Genomic DNA, 19,567 nt, shown 5'->3' with positions numbered 1-19,567 from the left:
TGGGGAAGAAGACAAGAAGCGGATCCCAGTGTACTCTCTCTCTCTCTCTCTTTCTCTCTCTTCCCAGCCGTGCCACCTCTGGAGATTGATGCCATGTGAATCCTGAGAAACTGAAATACTCTGGAGGGAAATAAGCACAGCTGTGCAGCGGCGCTCTCGCGTGAAGCGCATAGTATGATCGGCACGTGTTGACATGTGCGGATCTGTGCGCACGTAAAGGAAATGGAGACCGCGAGCAGAAAGTGGACATGCCTGTCCGTTTGGATCCAACGGCGCATTTGTTTGAGAAAGAGACATCAGAACGGGCGCAGCTGTTGAGGATTTGCTGCCAGAGGCTTTAGTCTCGCCTGCGCCTTGTCCTCTCTGATTGACCCACTGACTCAATGTCACGGACTCCAGGCTTACTGAACTCCATTCCGGGACTCAACACGGCCTCTACATACGCTGCTTGTGTTAATGTCTCTACCGGCTTGAAACATCTGGTGATCGCTAAGTAGCTCCACTTTAGTCAGACTGGATGGAGAGCAACTGTGAAGATCAGTTTTCAAGTCCTACCAGAGATCCCCAGCTGAATTTGGGTGAAAGGTGAAAGTCTTCCCCAGTTTCATGTGTTTTGCAGATTTAAACAGATTTACTTCCATTTAGCTCGATCCAAATCGAGTACAAGATGTTCAAGTTGATGTGCCAACATGGCAAAAAAACCAAAATGTAACCAAGCAGTTATTTGTCTAGTTTCTATTGCAAATATCTTAGTTACCCTGAAATAAGACAACATTCACTTATAAGTAACTTTTTAGAATTTGTTTAAAGTCAGAAAATCCTTAATATTGAACTTGTAATTTTTAACATAATATATTCCAGTGGAGCTAGTATTTTTCTTTAATCAATATTAAGGAATGATTGACTTAAAGCTACAGCTTGCTGAAAAGTTACTTTTAAGTTAGTTTATTCATATATTGTTGTACTAATTTGCACTAAAAACCCGACAAAAAACTTACTTGGTAAGATTTTGTGTGTTTTGTGGGCGACTGTGGCTCTTTGGTAGAGTAGTCGTCTTGCGATCGGAAGGTTGTAGGTTCGATTCCAGCTTCCTCCTGCCACATGTCGATGTGCCTCTGGGCAAGGCACTTAACCCCAAATTGCCTACCGATCTGCGTATCGGTGTATAAATGTGCGTGTGTTTGTGAGTGTGACTGGGTGAATGTGACTCTAGTGTAAAGCGCTTTGAGTGGTCAAAATGACTGGAAAAGCGCCAAGTCCATTTACGCCAAGTTTGACTTCCTATGACTTTCTTTCAGCTTTGGCTTTTCAAAGCAAATAACACCAGATCTGTCGAGCCTATGACTAATATCTGAGTCTTCCACCTGATCTTGATTGATCTGTGGATCTCTGCAGCTCCTCCAGAGTTACAATGAGCCTCTTGGCCACTTCTCTGAGTCTATTAATAGGGGTGTACCAATGAATCGGCCCTGATTTCCTTAATTTCTTAAGATCGGTGCTCTTTTCTACCTCAACAAAAGTCTGAAAATCAGCCACTGTCGTCTTTTTACTCTACCACGAGGGAGGTTTGACTGACAAGTCGGCCCACCAGGTCATGTCTGCACATTTGCAGTTAACAATAGTCACCCCACTGCTACTACATTTCAGAAAAAATAAAAAATCGGTATCGGCCAAAGTCAGAATCGTCAGGTCAGGCTTTTTAAAGATCAGCCAGAACACTGCAATCGGTGCAGCCCTATCTATCGGCCTCGTCTTGTCAGGGTTGGGGTTGTGCCACGCTCTTTGCTTTTTTTAACCAGTGCTGTGTGAAGATATCCGATGTTTGGTGCTTTAAACTCATGGCTGCGTCCCAGGCCTGGTCGGCGTGTTCTCTGCTCTTCATTGTGCTGTTTGAGCTCTAATGTTCCCGAGCAATGCTCCGTGACCTTTGCAGAACAGCTGCTTTTATAAGAACCACACTTAAAAACCATAAAACCTTTTTTTTCCTTCCACTTCACAATTATGCACTACATCCACTGCGCTCCCCTAAAAGTTTTATTATCCTGGTCTGGTCACCCCTATGAAATTTTTTTTTCCCGTGGGCGTCACTGACTACATTGTGTTGGGGCTATTACATAAGATCCCATTAAAGTGAAAAAAAGTGGAAGTAGTTCTAAGGGTATGAATACTTTTACAAGGAACAGTAAGATCCTGTTTACAAGGGCTTTCAGACTCCGGCTCGCCATCGGCTTTGCAATAGTTTAGCTTGCGCTATTGAACTATTGAACAGAGACAACTCCTCTGTTGTCTCTGGGTTTTGTTATTTGTTGTTTTTTTGTTGATTTTTTTAGGCAGAGAAAAGAGCCAAGCTAATGTCAGAGATCAACATAATGAAGGACCTGGAGAAGAACGACGCAGAGAGCCGGACAGAGGAGCTCCCAATAACCAAACACCCGCAGCCTTCAAAGCAACAACCTCAGCCTCAGCCGCACAGCCAGCCTCTGCCGCAGCCTCAGTATCAGCAGCAATCACAGCCGCCTCTGCCGCAGCAAAAGCAGCAGCAGCAGCAACACAAGCAGCCGCCTCAACAGCAGCAACCTACTGACCCGGCTTCTCCCACTGTGGCCACCACTCCGGAGCCTGTCGCCATCGGAGGAGAGGAAAAAACTTCCCAAAAGTCTTCGGACACTGAGCCCGAGTATGAGGTAACGCTCTGCAGAAGCACGACTTTGCTCTGGTTGCTCTGGTGGTTTTTTGGAAGCTATAACATGTAAGGACTTCTATATTAAGGGTGAATGTGAGTTTAGAATCTCTTTGTCTTGTCAAGGCAGTTGCATGTTTCAGGTGGGGTGTCTTAAAAGTTCACCCATACACACAATAATGTGCCCTGCGGAATAAGCAACACATAAAACGACACTCCTTGTGCTTTACACCGGCATCAATCTATTACTTATTTAATCTTTGACCTCGGTACAATTTTAACTTGACATCTAATGTTTGACATGTAGATTCATAACACGGTTTCCCAATATTATTAACAAAACTCAGACTCTGAATGTTGGGGAGTAAATGCCTATTTGTACTTCTATTGGGGTGAATACTGAACTTGAGCAATTTCCAGAACAATAAAAAGCAACCTACCACTTTTCTGCACACACAATCAAATTTGAATACATTAGCATATAATTGGATCTAATTCCCCAAATGCGGAAATCCAGTGTTATAGACAGAATAGTCATTAGTAGGCCTGTCACAATAAACAATAAATCAGTTAATCGCAGGATCAATTAAAACGAGTTGAATCATTTTCATTCGCTTGAAACTGGATGATAAAAGTCTTCAATCTGGTTTTGGTCTTTATCCCGTTTTTTGAAGGACAGTTTTGTTTACAAAGACTTCTTAATTCATTTTATTTGTTTTTTCTGTTGTTTATTGAGATATTTGAAGTCCTGGTGTTAAATGTTCACTAAAATGTAAAATTTATTAATCTTTGAGAATGTGATCTTGCATTATTAGGCAACAATATTATCATTTATTACAATAACTTCTGGGGCGACTTATCGTCCAGTAAAACTTTTGATTGTGACAGGTCTAATCTATTATTAGCTTGGTGTGGAGATGAAATACTTGTGACTGTATAACTGCATAATTATACATATTACAAAAGCATCTCATTGCAATTTAGGAACTAATCCAACCAGCCTGTGGCTCCAGCCTGTTATCCATTGAAAACATTCAGCAATAAATGCTGATTAACTTCCTTTTTCATCAGAACCGCAGGAGTTTCTTTCATTAGCTCCCAAAACGTAGTTAATGCATTAAAAGTGATGAGAATAAGTCTAAGCATAAAAGTTTTAAAGCATGTACAAAATATGGATAGCCAGCTCTCACAGGTAAGAGCTGGGAAAATGTTGTAGCATTTGCTACAACATGGCCGGCTTTTCGCCTCTGAACGTTTAATAACGAGAACCGGATCTCAAAGAGATCAGGAAGAGATCATCTTATCCAGATGAACTACTGCTTCACAATTCGGGCATCATATGGAGAAACATGTATGTTGACCAATACAATAAATTGAGTATAATTAGTATTAGCTAAAAGTTCTAAGGAACAATTCTTGAGTGGTCTGTAAAGTTCAACATAATTTGTTTTTGCATGAAGTTTATATTTACTGAGATAACAGCTCATTGTAAACAATTTGTTCATATACAGTACCCAAAAAAATGCTGCATAGTTTCTCTGTGTTCTTGGGTATTTTGGTTAAAATTGTTTGTCTTTCTTTTTTATGCAACAGATAGTTTCCTCCCCGGCCCTCCAAAGTAGAAAATAAGCTGTTTGGAAACGCTCAGCTGCACTCAGAAGTTAATATGGAGTGGATGATTTGTGTTGTCTTCTGGCTGCAGGACAGCCGTGGTTTTGGCATCGGCGAGCTGGTTTGGGGGAAGCTGCGAGGATTTTCTTGGTGGCCGGGCCGCATCGTATCCTGGTCTGTGACGGGCCGGAGCAGAGCCGCCGAGGGAACCAGATGGGTCATGTGGTTTGGAGACGGGAAATTCTCAGTGGTGAGTGTTCGGGGCCAACGGTAATATTTCTGTCAGGTGATTTTTTCCTTTGGCTTTTCAAGCAAAACTGTCTTCTGTTTCAGTGATAACCACAAGGGTTTGTTGTTTTTTCCGTGTATTTATTCGTGCATCTGGTTGCTCCTTTGAAATTTAATATCCAGGCAATTTGTGGTATTGCAGCGTCAAAAAGTTTATTTTTTGTGTATGTTTTCAGGTATGTGTAGAGAAACTTCTGCCTTTAAGTTCATTTAATAATGCCTTTCACCAACCAACTTACAACAAACAGCCCATGTACAAGAAAGCAATCTACGAAGTGTTACAGGTGAGTGCTTCTGAACTGTATTTTGATGCTTCACTTATGGCTGGACAATATGGCAAAAACAACGTATCATAATATAAACTTGTCATATTGGTTGATAGAAATAATTCATTTTTTTTGTTTTAAATATCTGAAATACGGCCAATCTACAGATATGGACCTTCCTGCTTTATCCCAAAATTTTGCTCCACGTTGTTGTTTTTTATTTTTAAGCTGTACAGGCTTGGTGTTGCTGAAGTTACTCAACAGGTTGTTGCTAGGTAACCAAAGAGTGAACGAGGTAGTTGATGCCACCAGCTTTTGCTAGCTAGCCATGAGAGATTGAGCAGCTAATGAACGACCTAGAAATGCTGTGCGTTTCTGTTTTGGGTTTCAGTGAAATTGTTTATCACAGGTGTTTTCTACTGATATTTATTATGTGTCTATCGCGATATATATTGTTATTGATTTATTCTCTAGTTCTTGTTTCACTCTATCATATTGTTGGTATATTTTAAACAAGAGGTTCACCAATCAGAGTTTCCTGTCTCCATTTTTTTCTTTTTTTTTACCAATAAAGACCAATAAAGATAACCAATACAGAAGATCTAAGGATGGCATTTAACATCTTTTCTTTGCCTTCATACACTGAATAATCGTTATTTATATTAGAAGGTGATGCTATCTGTACAATAGCAGTTACTGTAAATATACTACTACACTTACTAAATTGAATCTAAGTTCAAATGAATAGAAAACTGGTACTCCTTAGCATCTAGAAAGATTAGCGTTAGCGATGCTAATGGAGTGTACTCTCTTGAGCATCCAGGATTGTTAATGCCAATAAAAATCACCACGTCTTTCTTTCCAAACGATAAATGACCTATTTTAGCCAACCATATGTTGGTTTTAAAAGGCTATGAAGCTACTATACATCTTGCTATTAGCTATCCACAGCTCACTCGATTAGCCAACACTTTTAAGTCAGAAGCATCCTGTATGCCTCTTCATTTATAGTTCCTCTCAGTTTGTTTTTCCTGTGCCGATGAAGCTGGATTAAAATATTTGCCACATGTGTGCAGGTGGCTAGTAGCCGGGCAGGGAAAGCCTTCATAGCCTGCCCCGACAGCGATGAAAGTGAAACCTCAAAATCAGTGGACATGTTAAACAAGGAGATGATTGAGTGGGCGATGACCGGGTTTCAGCCCACTGGACCTAAGGGCTTAGAGCCTCCTGAAGGTAAGAAAGTGACACCTTTGACCCTGTGGGAACAGGGACGGCCGAACTCACTCAAAATCATTTCTATAATTTTCACTTTGCCTCGACTTGCTAGACAAGCGTAACTCCGAGGTTTACCCCGAGATGTGGGTGGAGCCCGAAGCGGCGGCCTACACGCCCCCCCCAGCCAAAAAGCCTCGCAAAAGCACGGTGGAGAAACCGAAAGTCAAGGACATCATCGATGAGAGGACACGAGGTGAGGGGGCCCCTGTCCGTTTGTTAGCCTGTGAACTCCTCAGTCTGTTGACGAGAGGTTAATTATTGTAGAAATCAGACAGGAAACGGGGTCAAGTTGCTGCATATTACAGTGTCACCTACAGTTAGGACACAACTACATTCTGGGTCTTAACAGTGACAGAGCAGCAGAGCCGTATTGACTTAGTTAAACAATCAAAGAGCTACACACTAAAATAAAACATGGGCAAAATATGCTTCCTGTCACACATCTATTTATCTATTTTTAGTTCATGATCAAAGAAAGGCTTGCTCTACCTTCCGTGTACGAGTGGATGCAGCTATGTTTGCTTGATTTGTAGATGATTGTTCACTTTGTAAATGGGTTCTTTCCAGCATTCTCTTTTAGTCTTTTAGCTTGTAGTGTTTTTGTTATTGTTGGGGAGAGATGCACCAATCAGAGTTTCACAAACAATTTCAGTTCCACTGTTTGTCAAGCTTTGATCTGACAGTATCAATTTGAACCGATTCTTCTTTAAGATAGGAGTCAGTATGATTTTTCTATTCTATTTATTTGAGCAGTTATTAATATTTGTAGCAGAGGTAAATGCCATGTTTTGAGTTGTGCGTGAAAGAATAGGACTGTTATTTGAAAGCTGAGATATTGAAACTGGATGATGAAAGTCTTCAATCTGGTGTTTTGGTCTTTAACTATCCCTTTTTTGAAAGACAGTTTTGTTTACAAAGACTTCATAATTCATTTTATTTGTTTTTTCTGTTGTTTATTCAGATATTTAAAGTTTAAATGTTCACTAAAATTGAAAGTTTATTAATGTTTGAGATTAATAAACCAGAATTAGCTTCTGGGTAGAGACCCACAATGCTTCAAAATATGTACACAAACATCATCTTTTAGATTTTTTTTTTTCTCAGTTTTACTCACTATTCAATCATTTTAACATTTATTTAGCATAAAATCAGCCTCATACCTTCTGATTTTAGTGGCCATGAGTTCTTAGGGTTATTTTTTTGAAGCAGTGGACGGTTTCTTTGACTTTTTAAATGATTGACCGAAGGCGCTTTGGAGTCCTCTGGACTTGATAAAGAGCTCACATTATATATGGCCATTTACCATATGTGATGTGAGCATAAAGTAGGAACATTGGGGGGGTTGTAACAATTTCAGCAACATTTATTCATTCATTTCCTCTTTTCTGTCACAGAGCGACTTGTTTATGAAGTGAGACAAAAGTGCCGCAGCTTGGAGGGTAAGTTGGGCTCACACATGCTCTCCAGATGCGTTCAGTCATTTCTCACTGTCGTTAAGAAGCAATCTAATCAGAATCTATGCAACTGTTCCCATAAAACACTAAAGGCAACACAATTATGTATGTTCCTACCCCCCTTCATGAACATCCCAACTAACCTGAGTCACAGCTGACTAGATATTTTCACTCAAGTCTTCATCACCGCCTCTCGTCTTCCTCCAGACATCTGCATCTCTTGTGGAAGTCTGAACGTGAGCCTGGAGCACCCGCTGTTCGCTGGAGGAATGTGCCAGAGCTGCAAGGTGAGACGCTGCCCACCGAACGCCTTTACCGTTTTTGAAAACAGCAAAAGTCTTTAAGTTGTTTTTTTTTTTTTTTTTTTTAAATGTCTCTCTGCTTCTATTCGGCTCTTTCTGTGTGCTTTGCAGAACTGCTTCCTGGAATGTGCATACCAATACGACGATGACGGTTATCAGTCGTACTGCACTATTTGCTGTGGCGGACGTGAGGTGCTCATGTGTGGAAACAACAACTGTTGCAGGTGAGGGTTTGATTTCCTGATGCGACGAGCTTACATTGCGACCGCCTCGTCTTCAGTTGTGCACGTTCGACCTTGTTGGCCTCCTTCGTGGGGCGTTTAGAGGTAATTGGTGTATAGAAATTTGAGTCTGGAGAAGTACAGAAGTAAAAATGTGTCGGAAACCTCGAGCACCACTGGGTTACACGAACTGAAATACTTTGAGCTGAAGGGAAATTATATTGCTAACATCTCTAGAAGATGTAGAAGTTTTAGTTTTCTTTTCTTTTAGGAGGTTTCATTAAAAAGCTGTGATGCTCATCACATGTGCAGGCAGCTTTGCCAGAGAAGAAATTCGCTTCAGTTTTTTGTTTTGTTGTTTTCCCATTTTGTTGTTTTGTTGTTTTGTTGTTAAGGACTAGTAAGAACATTTGTCTTACTATTTGTCTGACCATTCAGAAGTCAGATCTGGTGAAACCAGAACCAGTCTCTGCATCTAAAATGAGGACTTAGAACGAACTAGTAAAGATTCACCTCAGGTTATTTTCTGTTGAGATGTCCCCTCAGGGTTGTGAATGTAGGACAACAAAATCAAAAGTCCTTCCTCACATGAAGAACAACGGTTTGTCTTAAAGCTCCAGCTTAAAACATTACAAGATTTTCTTTGAACGATGTGAAGCATAGACCAAAACACCTCTTAACTAGACATGCCTCGTTTTTTACAATCTCTACACTGGACTTGCAACCTCAAACCAGCATAGACAGGTCAGAGAAACTGAAATAAACTCATCAAGCCCAGTGATGCTTTTCATTAAAAATGGTGTAGTCCAACCCTCGCACATCCAGGGTTTTGCAAAAGTATTCCAACCCTTCTGAATTGTTCACATTTTGTCACTTTACGATCACAAACTTCAATTTATTTTATTGGTTTTTTTTTTATCAAAGTGGTGTTTGATTGTAATTCTGAAAAAAATGTAATGCGTTTGCTTTATGCCCTTTTTAATTTGACACCCATTGATAAAATCCTTCAAAAGTCACCTCTGTGCACTTTGATGTGCGGATAACATCTGTTCAGATTTGTATTTGCAAGGCAATGTATGTGCAAGACACACAGTGTATTTTGCACTTGCTACGGTTTTACTGGAGAATGTCCTTGAGCTCTGTGACATAATCTTTGGATGAATCGACCGTTTATTATTTGTAATAAATCCAACACAGATAGTGGCGTTATTCGTCACAAAGAGCTCGCTGTAGTCATCGCAAATGTCATAACACTGATGTCAGGCTTCATCATGGAGGTCAGGCTCAGGAACGGCTGATGGCAAATATTACATCATGCGTGTTTTTTCAGTTGGAAGCCTCAAAGAAAGATCAGCTGAAGTAACCTGGCGCAGTAATTACAAGAAAACAAACATTGAAAAATACCACTGAGAGCAACACACGGAGTGTTGTCAGACGTACGACGGCCTAATCAGCGCACAAGGCTGTTCTTTGTGTTAACACGACGGCACGGCTGACTTTGAGGTTCACGACCGACCTCAAAATCAGCCTTGCGTATTGGCATCATATTTCTTTTTCATCACGTCACATTTTTCCTCTGTTATCCTCTCTCCTCTCTCTTGTCACCACGTCCTCGCCTTTGTAGCGCTTCAGTAATTTTTAAATTAGTAGTTGACGCCTCTCACCTGAATGAGCGTCATTAACGTGAAACTTAAGGAGCTTATCGAGTGTTTTTATTTCAAAACAGAACCTAATAAAGTCAGTTTTTCATCCCACACCGAACTCTGTTTGGACTGTTTTTCTTTCTCTATCAACTTGCTCCGCTTAAGGATAACCTCTGCTGGATGGCGGCCAAACTACAACACTAAAAGAAGGTCCAAGCGGACGTTATTAGTTAATCTATTGGAGCTCATTTTAATCTAATAAACAATTAATAAACAGTTAACCGTAAGTCGATTAATTGTTTGCGTCCCTACTTTGAACACTGAAAGTTTGAAATCCTGCTTCAGCCAAAGCGATTTAGCACTCGCTGTGTTAACGCCGTTGGATCTCTGTGTGCAGGTGTTTCTGTGTCGAATGTGTAGACCTCCTCGTCGGTCAAGGAGCCGCCCACGCTGCCATCAAAGAGGACCCGTGGAACTGCTTCATGTGCAGTCCGAAGGGCGTGTTTGGCCTTCTGGAGCGCCGCTCAGACTGGCCCGACCATCTGCAGCTCTTCTTCGCAAATAATCATGACCAAGATTTTGTGAGTAGTAGTAGCAAGTGCCTTGCAGAGGAGTCTCTCTGTGGCCTCCCTGTCTGACTTTCCTTCCAATGTGTCAATTTCAGGATCCACCAAAGCTTTACCCTCCAGTCCTGGTGGAGAAGAGGAGGCCCATTCGTGTTCTGTCGCTGTTTGATGGCATAGCAACAGGTTGGACATCTTCTTCTCTTTTGCCACGGTCTATAGCACAGGTGTCAAACTTCAGTCTTGGAGGGCCAATGCCCTGCAACATTTAGATGTGCCTCTGCTGCAGCACACCTGAATACAATAATTAGGTCATTAAGGCTCTGGAGAACTGATCTACACAAGGAGGAGGTAATTAAGCCATTTCATTCCAGTGTTTTGTAGCTGTGGCACATCTAAAAACTGCAGGACAGCGGCCCTTGAGGACTGGAGTTTGACAACCCTGGTCTATAGCTTCAGCAATCCTTGTTTCTGTCAAATAATTTTTAAAGTTTGAAATGAACTGATTCTCGGGATTTACCCGCTCTTAGTTTTTTTGATTAAATGTTGATGGATTCGTTGTTTATTGCGCTCTCCACAGGACTGCTGGTGTTAAAAGAACTTGGCATCCAAGTGGATCGCTACGTAGCGTCCGAGGTGTGTGAAGACTCAATCACAGTGGGCATGGTCCGACATCAGGGGCGGATCATGTACGTTGGGGATGTGAGGAATGTCACACGCAAACATGTAAGTGAAGAAGCTTTACTTTGGGGGGGGACTTGATGAGTTTAAACTCCATCACCAGTCAAAAGTATTTGCACTGCATTGGTAGAGCACTTTAACGTTTCATATTCTGTCTGTATTTGCTCATGGTTATTTTTCTCCCTTTGTATGACTTTTCTCATGTCTTTGGACAGATTCAGGAGTGGGGTCCGTTTGACCTCGTCATTGGTGGAAGTCCCTGCAACGACCTCTCGATAGTCAATCCTGCTCGGAAGGGCGTTTATGGTATGTTCACGCAACTTCTCTTTTTACATTCCCCTGTCGTGTTTTACAAATCTTTCTGCTCCAGATGCGAAACACAAGACCGTTCCTCAATGTGGCGACTGTTTTTGCCCCACAGGAGGCAGCGGCCGCCTCTTCTTTGAGTTCTACCGGCTGCTCCACGAGGCTCGGCCGAAGGAAGGAGACGACAGACCGTTCTTCTGGCTCTTTGAAAACGTTGTTGCGATGGGTGTGAGCGACAAGAGGGACATCTCTCGCTTTTTAGAGGTTAGCTCCTACAGTGATGGAGGACTGTCTGCGAGTTAAACATACAAAACAAGACAGTACACCTCCTCTTGATTATACTTTTAATACATAAAATGATCTGCCTCAAGTTATAAGTGGGTAAACTGTATTTTAACAGGGCACCAAATGATTACTGGGTTATGACTGCCCCCTTGTGGTGATGTCTTGTTGAAGCAATTATAAGTTGCATTTTTCTTATAATATATCACTGCATTTTAAACACGTGATTATCTGTCAACTTTACACTATTTGTACTTCAAAACAATTTAATTCCTCCGATTTGGACGTCTCTTTAAAAGCTGTGATATAAGAAGAAATAAGAACATTATTCAAATTTTTTGTTGTTTGTAAATTTTGATTTTATGTCATTATATTTTATAGATTATTATGCCCGAGACAAAATGACTTACCCTAGGCTGGCTTTTAAAAGTAAATTATGTTAAATTAAAGTAAATTAGTTGGCACAACTCAGCAGATGCAGCTTCTCTTCTGTTTTTTGCAGATTTTTCTTTCATTTTAATTGACACACCAAAAAAAGAAGAAAAACTCCACTGTGTTTTACTGGAAACGAAAGCTGTACTGGTATCCGTCAGATTAAACCTTGCTGTTCAATCTTCCTTGTCTTTAATCACAGTGTAATCCAGTTATGATTGATGCCAAGGAGGTGTCTGCTGCCCACCGCGCCCGTTACTTTTGGGGTAACCTCCCTGGCATGAACAGGTTAGTGGTTGGACTGTCAGAAAGAAGCATCAAAAATAAACAAACTCTCTCAGCCTTCGTGGATACATCTATCTCTGGAGTGTTTTAGTGGCTGTCGTAGGAGATTCTCCATCGAACTAAAGCTTTCAACTATAGCTCATCTGATTGTAAACGGCTCCCATTCGTTTCTCCTCTTCAGACCTCTGTCGGCCATGTGCTCCGACAGGCTGGACCTCCAGGACTGTTTGGAGCATGGCAGAACGGCAAAGGTATGAACATCAACCAGTTCACAGAAATCCATCAGAAAATCATGTAAACTAAAAACAAATGTCACCAATATAAACGATTCCTTATTTATTTCTGCTACTACATGCTGTAAATTGTGGTGGCTATATAGTAAATGTGTAGAAAAGGCCAATTTATGAATTTATGCTGTCATAATAATCTTACTTAGAATATATCTTTTACATTTTAAGAATTTCAGTGGGGTAGAAAAACTCCTTCACATTAGAAAATACTAATCTAATTGCTAAATCATTAATTCGGTGTCAGACATCTACACCTTGTACAACAGTTCTTAGTCTGTATCTGTTAAATTTGACGATGAGTTCTTAGTTTGAGATTTTTCACCAGGTTTTTATTAAATGTATGCGTTTTAAAAAGGCACCCGAGGCATTTGGAAGAGAATCGGACCGACAGCATCACAGATCCTCCACTGTATCTTACATTGGAAATGATCCACTACTCAACAGCTTCATGCCTTATTTCAAATCCAGACACACACACAATTCAATTAATGAATTTAGTCGATTTAAAGCTTAGATTTTTCTAAAGTTTTCATTGAGAGATTACGTTAAGACACTAAAAACTGGTTCATTTTAGAGTTTTCTAAACTCCAAAACAAACCCTCTTTATAGGTGCCATCAAATTAGGCCCGTGTTGCATTTGGTGCTCAGCTATCCAGGAGAATTTTGAAGCTAAACATGGTTTCTGAACATTAGCAAATGTTTTCTGGTTCAGGAATACACAAATTTCCACATTCTCGGCTCCAATCTTGTAATCTGTGCCAAGACGTTTTGAGAAATACCGCTAATTTAAGATATTTATTAAACAAGAGAAACATTATTTATTACAAGAATTATAGCTTAGTTACTATTTAAAATAATAAAAACATTATTTTTAGTCATGTTTTTTTTTTTTTTTCAGTTTGAGAAGGTGAGGACCATCACCACCAGGTCTAACTCCATCAAGCAAGGGAAGGACCAGCATTATCCCGTCTATATGAATGAAAAAGAAGACATCCTCTGGTGCCCTGAGATGGAAAGGTATGAAAGATTTTTATGAAATAAGAATCCGTGTGCTCTTTAGGCGCTTTGAAATGGGCATCTGTCCCTTTAAGAAGCTCCTATTCCTTCTAAGACTCCATATGGAGCAAATCGTCACAACACAAAATCCTACGTTAAGCTGTCTACAACCACTCGGATGTGCAGTTTCACCAAGTGTTCACTAACCTGGTGGAGTTGTGTGGGACTGGGGCTAATAGGCGGCGCTTTGTGACGGAGCAAACATTTTGCAACACCAAATGGCTGTTAATAGGTAAGCTAAAAATCATGGGATCTGAAATGGTTCCCTGTGGTGCACCAGTTTTTCTTTGTTGTTGTTTTGTTTTGGGTTTTTTCCCAAGATCTAACGTTATCACTTAAAATGCATTTCTCAACCTCATTTAGATTTGATTCAAACTGTGACAATGACTTCCCAGACAAACTATAATTTGAGGGCTTTCAAGGTTAAGATGATTGTCTTGTCTTTTGATTTTAGATTTCTCCGTCTCATCCTGTTCGCTTGTGGTTTCTCTCGTCAGGGTATTCGGCTTCCCAGTCCACTATACAGACGTTTCCAACATGAGCCGACTGGCGAGGCAGAGGCTCCTGGGCCGAGCGTGGAGCGTCCCCGTCATCCGCCACCTGTTTGCACCACTTAAAGATTACTTTGCCTGTGTTTGAGGAGCGAGACGTTGTCTTTCAGGCTATTTAGGAACTAGAAATAATAAGAGCCTTGATTCTCAGATTATACTTATACGTACAGTACAGACCAAAAATTTGGACACACCTTTTAATTCAATGAGTTTCCTTTATTTTCATGACTATTGACATTGTAGATTCACACTGAAGGCATCAAAACTATGAATAACACATGTGGAAATATGCACTAAACAAAAAAGTGTAAAACAACTGAAAATACCCCTTATATTCTAGTTTCTTCAAAGTAGCAACCTTTTGCTGTGATTACTGCTTTGCACACACTCTGCATTTTCTTGATGGGCTTCAAGAGGTCGTCACCTGAAATGGTTTTCACTTCATAGGTCAACCTGCCCTGTCAGGTTAATAAGTGGGATTTCTTGCCTTATAAATAGTCATGAAAATAAAGAAAACCCATTGAATTAGAAAGGTGTGTCCAAACTTTTGGTCTGTACTGTATAATTTGCAAACATTGACATAGATTCACATTATCTCTTGTATTTGGATTGTAATTCTTATTCTATTTAATATTGGGGGTTTTTTGTTGTTATTTTTTACCTTTTAGCATTGTTATCGAATATTGTTTATATGTTTGTGTGAGCTATACTTGTATAAGTGGAATTTTGTTCCTTTTTAAAATGATGAATCAAAATGTTTCTCACTGAAAAAAAAGACATTTTAAACCAAAACTATACAAATTGGACATACTGTTATTTTGCGAAGAAGAAAAAAAAAACCATTTGCTTGCAAATCCAAAAGTTTTTTATTTCGAATGAAAAAGTTTGGATCACAAAGCTAAACTTTTATTCTCGTCTGAAATATTTGGTCCGGTACTTATATTTGTTTTTGTTTGGTGTTTGTTTCGGTGCGAACTTTAAACTCTTTTAATTTTTTTTACTAGTGTTTGACTTGATTAGTTCTTGTGCAAAAACTGAAATATTGTAAATCTGTACTGTACTCTTCAACACTAAATAGAGATTCTGAGATCTTAGCTTTTCCACATCAGGACTCCCCTAAATAGAGTCCAGCTTGAAAAAAGGACAATGTAGAGAGAATACATAGACCTGAACTAACCAAAAGAGAAAAAATTTATATTCCCGAAATCTTGGAAGTTAATGTTTGCACAGCCAACCAAAAAGTGGTTTCAAGCTAAATATTATCATCCCAAAATTCTGGAGGCATGACCAAATCGTTATAGGCGCAAAAGAAACTTTTAGCTTTGCAAGCAAACCTATAGATGCAAATTTAAGCTTAAATACCATTACGCTTACAAAGCAAAACATTTAATTGCATTTTTCTCCACCTTTGAAATGTTTGTTTTTTTGTTTCTTTTTATTGAGATTTTTTTTTTTGATTTGTTGTATCAAAAGAGAACAAAATTCCCATCATATTCTTGAGACTACGCTTTCCTCTTGAGACACTCGAGCGCCGAACGCGTTTTACTAAAGAGACGGAAATCTTTCGAGAAGCATGGGGTCGGCGTTTCGGGTGCGTGAAACGCGTCGGCGCCGCTGCGGCACGTTGTGACGTGCAGCCGCAGCAGCCGTGCTTCCAGCTACTGAGCCTCAACGGAGATGTGAAATGCGTTTTTTGGGGGGCGGGGGGGAGTTCCCCCGCTTCGGCGCCGGCGAGGGCCGTGTCTCTGAAAATCCAAAACACCAGATCACAAATACCTCTTTGTTTACGGTTTCTATACACAGCTGAAGGTAATAAAGGTACTACTGTAATATGGTTACAACACCATGGTGCTACAAGATGATGACAGACATCATAGCCCATGTGGCACTACGACTTTAGACAACACAGAGCTCTTTAACCTGTTGCTTGAAAGACTTCTGCTGGATGTTTTTACATTTAATTGAAAAAAAAAATGTACTTAGTTCTGCAAAACAGACTTTAAACTGCAACACAGAGCCTGTCCTCTTTTACAACTTTTGTACTGTTTCTACTGGTGCTCATTTGGTCTCCCAGCCTTTCTGCTCTAAGGCCCAAGGCCTGCATCTGCACAAACAGGAAGTGAAGCTAGCCACATGGGGAATGATGTTTCCTGTCATTAAAAAAAATAAAACAACAACAAAAAAATATATATTTTTAAGTCTCCGGTGAGCTACTTTTTTCTAGTGTCACCCCGACGAACGAGATTACTGTACAACTGTTAGCAAGCGCTGTTGCTGGAGGCCCGGTGACCGTCCTCCTCAACGTCCGCCTCTCTGAACTGAAAAAAACTGTCAGGTGCAAAAACTCAACAACATGGTGCGGCTTCACAAGGTTCTTCTACCTTTTATAGCAATTTTGTGCTGTTTTATCAACATTATAAGCACTTTTATATGTAAACTTTGTTTTCCTGATCATTTTTTTTTATCATTATTAAATGATAATTCTTGTGAATTTTTATTTTTTTGTTTGTTTAGTTTTATGATGTGAACTGATCTACCCTTGTGTAATACTTTTTGTATTCAGTAGGGCTGTGCCAATAGAAGTACAAGTATGGATTTTGATATGTGAAACTTGTTATTGGACTGTGTATAGTTGGTGGATTGATGTTTGTTGACCTTTCCTTTTCCTGCATCGTTCATATTGTACTCTATTTTAAAGCAGCAGCGAACCCCCTTACCACTAGGCATGGGTCGGTGTGACTTTGAGTCAAAATACCACGGTTCCTTGGTATTTGTACAAAAAAGTTAAGAATAAGAATCAATAACAAGATCTAATTGCTTTTATCAGTAGAAAAAGGCAACAATTATTCCTGCTGCTGCTAAAATAATGCAACCTATTGATAATTAGTGTAATATAGAATATAGGGTTAACTATAACATACTTTGTCGTAGACTTAAGCAAAAATAGAGCGCAAATAACTGATAAATTCAGTTGTTTTCTTACTAAGCTAATATGTAATAAGCTAATGCTAGTTTGGAAATTAGTCAGGCTCTCTGCTCCGTCAGAGCACACAAGCTGCTCGTAGCTTGCCAATTATACTTTTAAATTAGCACTATCTTAAAAAGAGCAATAGGCGGTGCTTCTGTAATTTCCACACCTTTCAAACAACTCTCCGAGCTGTTTGTGACCGGAAATATTTTTTTTGTGCTAAAGCTAAATTTGTAGCGCTTTACAGCCAGGAAAGTTAACTTCGGTTACTCAAGCACTTTTTCTGGGCTTCTCTTTGAAAATGATTTTAAACCATGGGAAATGGTATGATGGACATTTTTTTAATCAGGCTTAAAACGGTAATGTTTTAAAAACTTCGGGATACCTTAGGACCTGTAAGCGGCTCATGCCTAGTTACCGCCCAAACTCAGCGAATGTAGAAGAAGAAAGACGTCTGCCAGAGTCTAAATATTATGTCATCTGCTTTTTGTCTATATTTGGTCTCGGGCCTCTGGTATTTTCTCGAAAAATGTTAGAGTGCGGATCACAGCCACCCTCAAAACTAGAGGGAGGCCATTGCTCCTGATTTTAAACTTAAAGCTACGTCAGGAGGCTCGACGCCGCGGTTTGTCAAAACAAAAAACTGACTTAGTGTTTGACAAAGATTTCAGCTCTCAAAAGATTTAAAGAGCCTAATGAAAGCAGATGTTATCACTTAATCTATATCGTATTTAAGATTGAAATTTTTAAATTTTTATTTCTCTATATAATTACTTTCTTAAGTGACCTTATCGCCGTAATTTTTGTCCTCACAGAAGAGTCATATTTTCCCTGTTCTGAAACAAAAGAAAAACCCAACATCCCTTCATCTTTGTACATTTTTTTTTTACATTTTGTAAATAGAAATTTTCAGTCACCGTTTTCCAATTCATCTTTGTTCTTTTTATTATTATTTCACATAAGATGTACAAATATTCTCTCTTAATATATATCATCAACAACACTTTTTTTTTTGTGATAAAAATAAAAAATAATCAAAAATCTGATTCAGAACTTGCTTTAACCAATAGACGTTAGCTTTTCCATCCCAGTCTGTGTGAATCCAGATTCAATGTGTTTGTGATGTTAGCATTGGCCAATGGACAGCTTCAAGCATAATGGTCTCAGTGTTAGCGCACAGCCCTACCTGGTGGTGTTTATTTTTATTTTTATTTTAGTTTGTATTTGAATGTTTTTTCTTTCTGCTTATGTAAAAAGAGGGATTGTAGTTGTTTCCAATGGTGCTAAACAGTTTATCTTATCCAGAAACATATATTTAATTGGGAGAGAAATGAAAATGACAATGACTGTTTTGAGTTCTTTGTAGTGATGAAAAAAGACCTGTTATGTCAGTCACACAAATATATTAACAAAGGCATTTTAACTTTGTACTTGAAAAAAAAAAGGAGTAACAGTAAAGAAAGGTTTCCTATATTGTTTTAGACTATAGATTGCTAGATTGCTGTAGTTGGTGCTTTATCTGTGGGAAATTGTGTGAGAAAAAAAACAGTAATCATTTTTACTATTGCATACTGTATGCTTTACACGCATTGCTTCTTAACCCTACATTCCAGGCTGTAATATTCATGTCTATTATCATGCTGTTGTTTTGAACTGATGCCTTTTTTTGCCCTTTGTTTTTGTATCACCAACCAGTTTTTTTGTGTTTGTTTTTTACTGTTAAAGGAAGGTCAATACTGTGTGATACTGTTGACACTCTTTTTGACTTTCTTTCTGCCATAACTGTTTTATGGCCTATATATGCTTTTTTCCCCCCCTCAAGAACAGTTCATACAGCAAATGTAGCACCCATTCTCAGCGTGACTCCCCCATACTTATGTTTAGTGTCCAGAGACAAGATAAAGGCTCTGTATGTACTTGTGCTGGAGAACACTTGAATAAATGTCTTGTTTTTGTGCAAAAAAATAAAAAAGCCATCTACCACTTTCTGCCTCATTATATATAAAGTATATATAACGTTATATGTATGTGTACTCTCGGAAAGAGTAAAGTAGACTCTAAGAACTTACCTTACATTGCCATTTCAAGGTTCAAGGTTCATTGGACCTTGTTCAATGCCAGGAACAAGGTCCAGGCAACAGCCAAGCCTTGCCAGTAATCAGATACTCTGCTGGTGTAGCAAGTTGGCTAAAGGAAGAAATCTAGACCACTGTTGTTAAAACATGAGAGCTACTCACCATGTATTGTGGTTTCCACCTCAAATCCAGTATCCACTGGTTACACACTTAAGCACACAGAAGGAGGCAGAGGTCTCATGAGCATCAGAGCCACCGTCCAAGACGAAATTGCCAAGCTGAAGGAACCACCATGAGAGGTACCACCAATAGGATGAATGAAGTGGCTGATACGACCA

The 19,567-nt window shown here is 39.6% G+C and overlaps 1 protein-coding gene across 5 annotated transcripts in view; it reads left to right on the top strand.

The window, feature by feature from the left end:
• The window catches only part of dnmt3ab (DNA (cytosine-5-)-methyltransferase 3 alpha b), a 51,892-nt gene extending 37,430 nt beyond the window's left edge, over positions 1–14,462 (top strand). For 4 of the 5 annotated variants that reach the window (XM_028001134.1, XM_028001136.1, XM_028001133.1 and 1 more), the window contains 17 exons: positions 2,331–2,684; positions 4,383–4,541; positions 4,756–4,863; positions 5,922–6,078; positions 6,173–6,313; positions 7,515–7,559; positions 7,782–7,861; positions 7,988–8,100; positions 10,138–10,321; positions 10,405–10,489; positions 10,884–11,029; positions 11,200–11,290; positions 11,406–11,554; positions 12,207–12,292; positions 12,471–12,540; positions 13,478–13,596; positions 14,133–14,274. In XM_028001134.1, coding sequence (XP_027856935.1) covers positions 2,331–2,684; positions 4,383–4,541; positions 4,756–4,863; positions 5,922–6,078; positions 6,173–6,313; positions 7,515–7,559; positions 7,782–7,861; positions 7,988–8,100; positions 10,138–10,321; positions 10,405–10,489; positions 10,884–11,029; positions 11,200–11,290; positions 11,406–11,554; positions 12,207–12,292; positions 12,471–12,540; positions 13,478–13,596; positions 14,133–14,274 — 2,229 coding nt within the window. Of the gene's footprint in view, positions 1–2,330; positions 2,685–4,382; positions 4,542–4,755; positions 4,864–5,921; positions 6,079–6,172; positions 6,314–7,514; positions 7,560–7,781; positions 7,862–7,987; positions 8,101–10,137; positions 10,322–10,404; positions 10,490–10,883; positions 11,030–11,199; positions 11,291–11,405; positions 11,555–12,206; positions 12,293–12,470; positions 12,541–13,477; positions 13,597–14,132 lie in introns of all 5 variants that reach the window. The other variant, XM_028001135.1, reaches the window with a different exon arrangement.
• The last annotated feature ends 5,105 nt before the right edge of the window (positions 14,463–19,567 follow it).

This window comes from Xiphophorus couchianus, chromosome 19 (assembly GCF_001444195.1).
Source record: "Xiphophorus couchianus chromosome 19, X_couchianus-1.0, whole genome shotgun sequence".
Lineage (NCBI taxonomy): Eukaryota > Metazoa > Chordata > Actinopteri > Cyprinodontiformes > Poeciliidae > Xiphophorus > Xiphophorus couchianus.
This window is presented reverse-complemented; position numbering and strand designations above follow the sequence as displayed.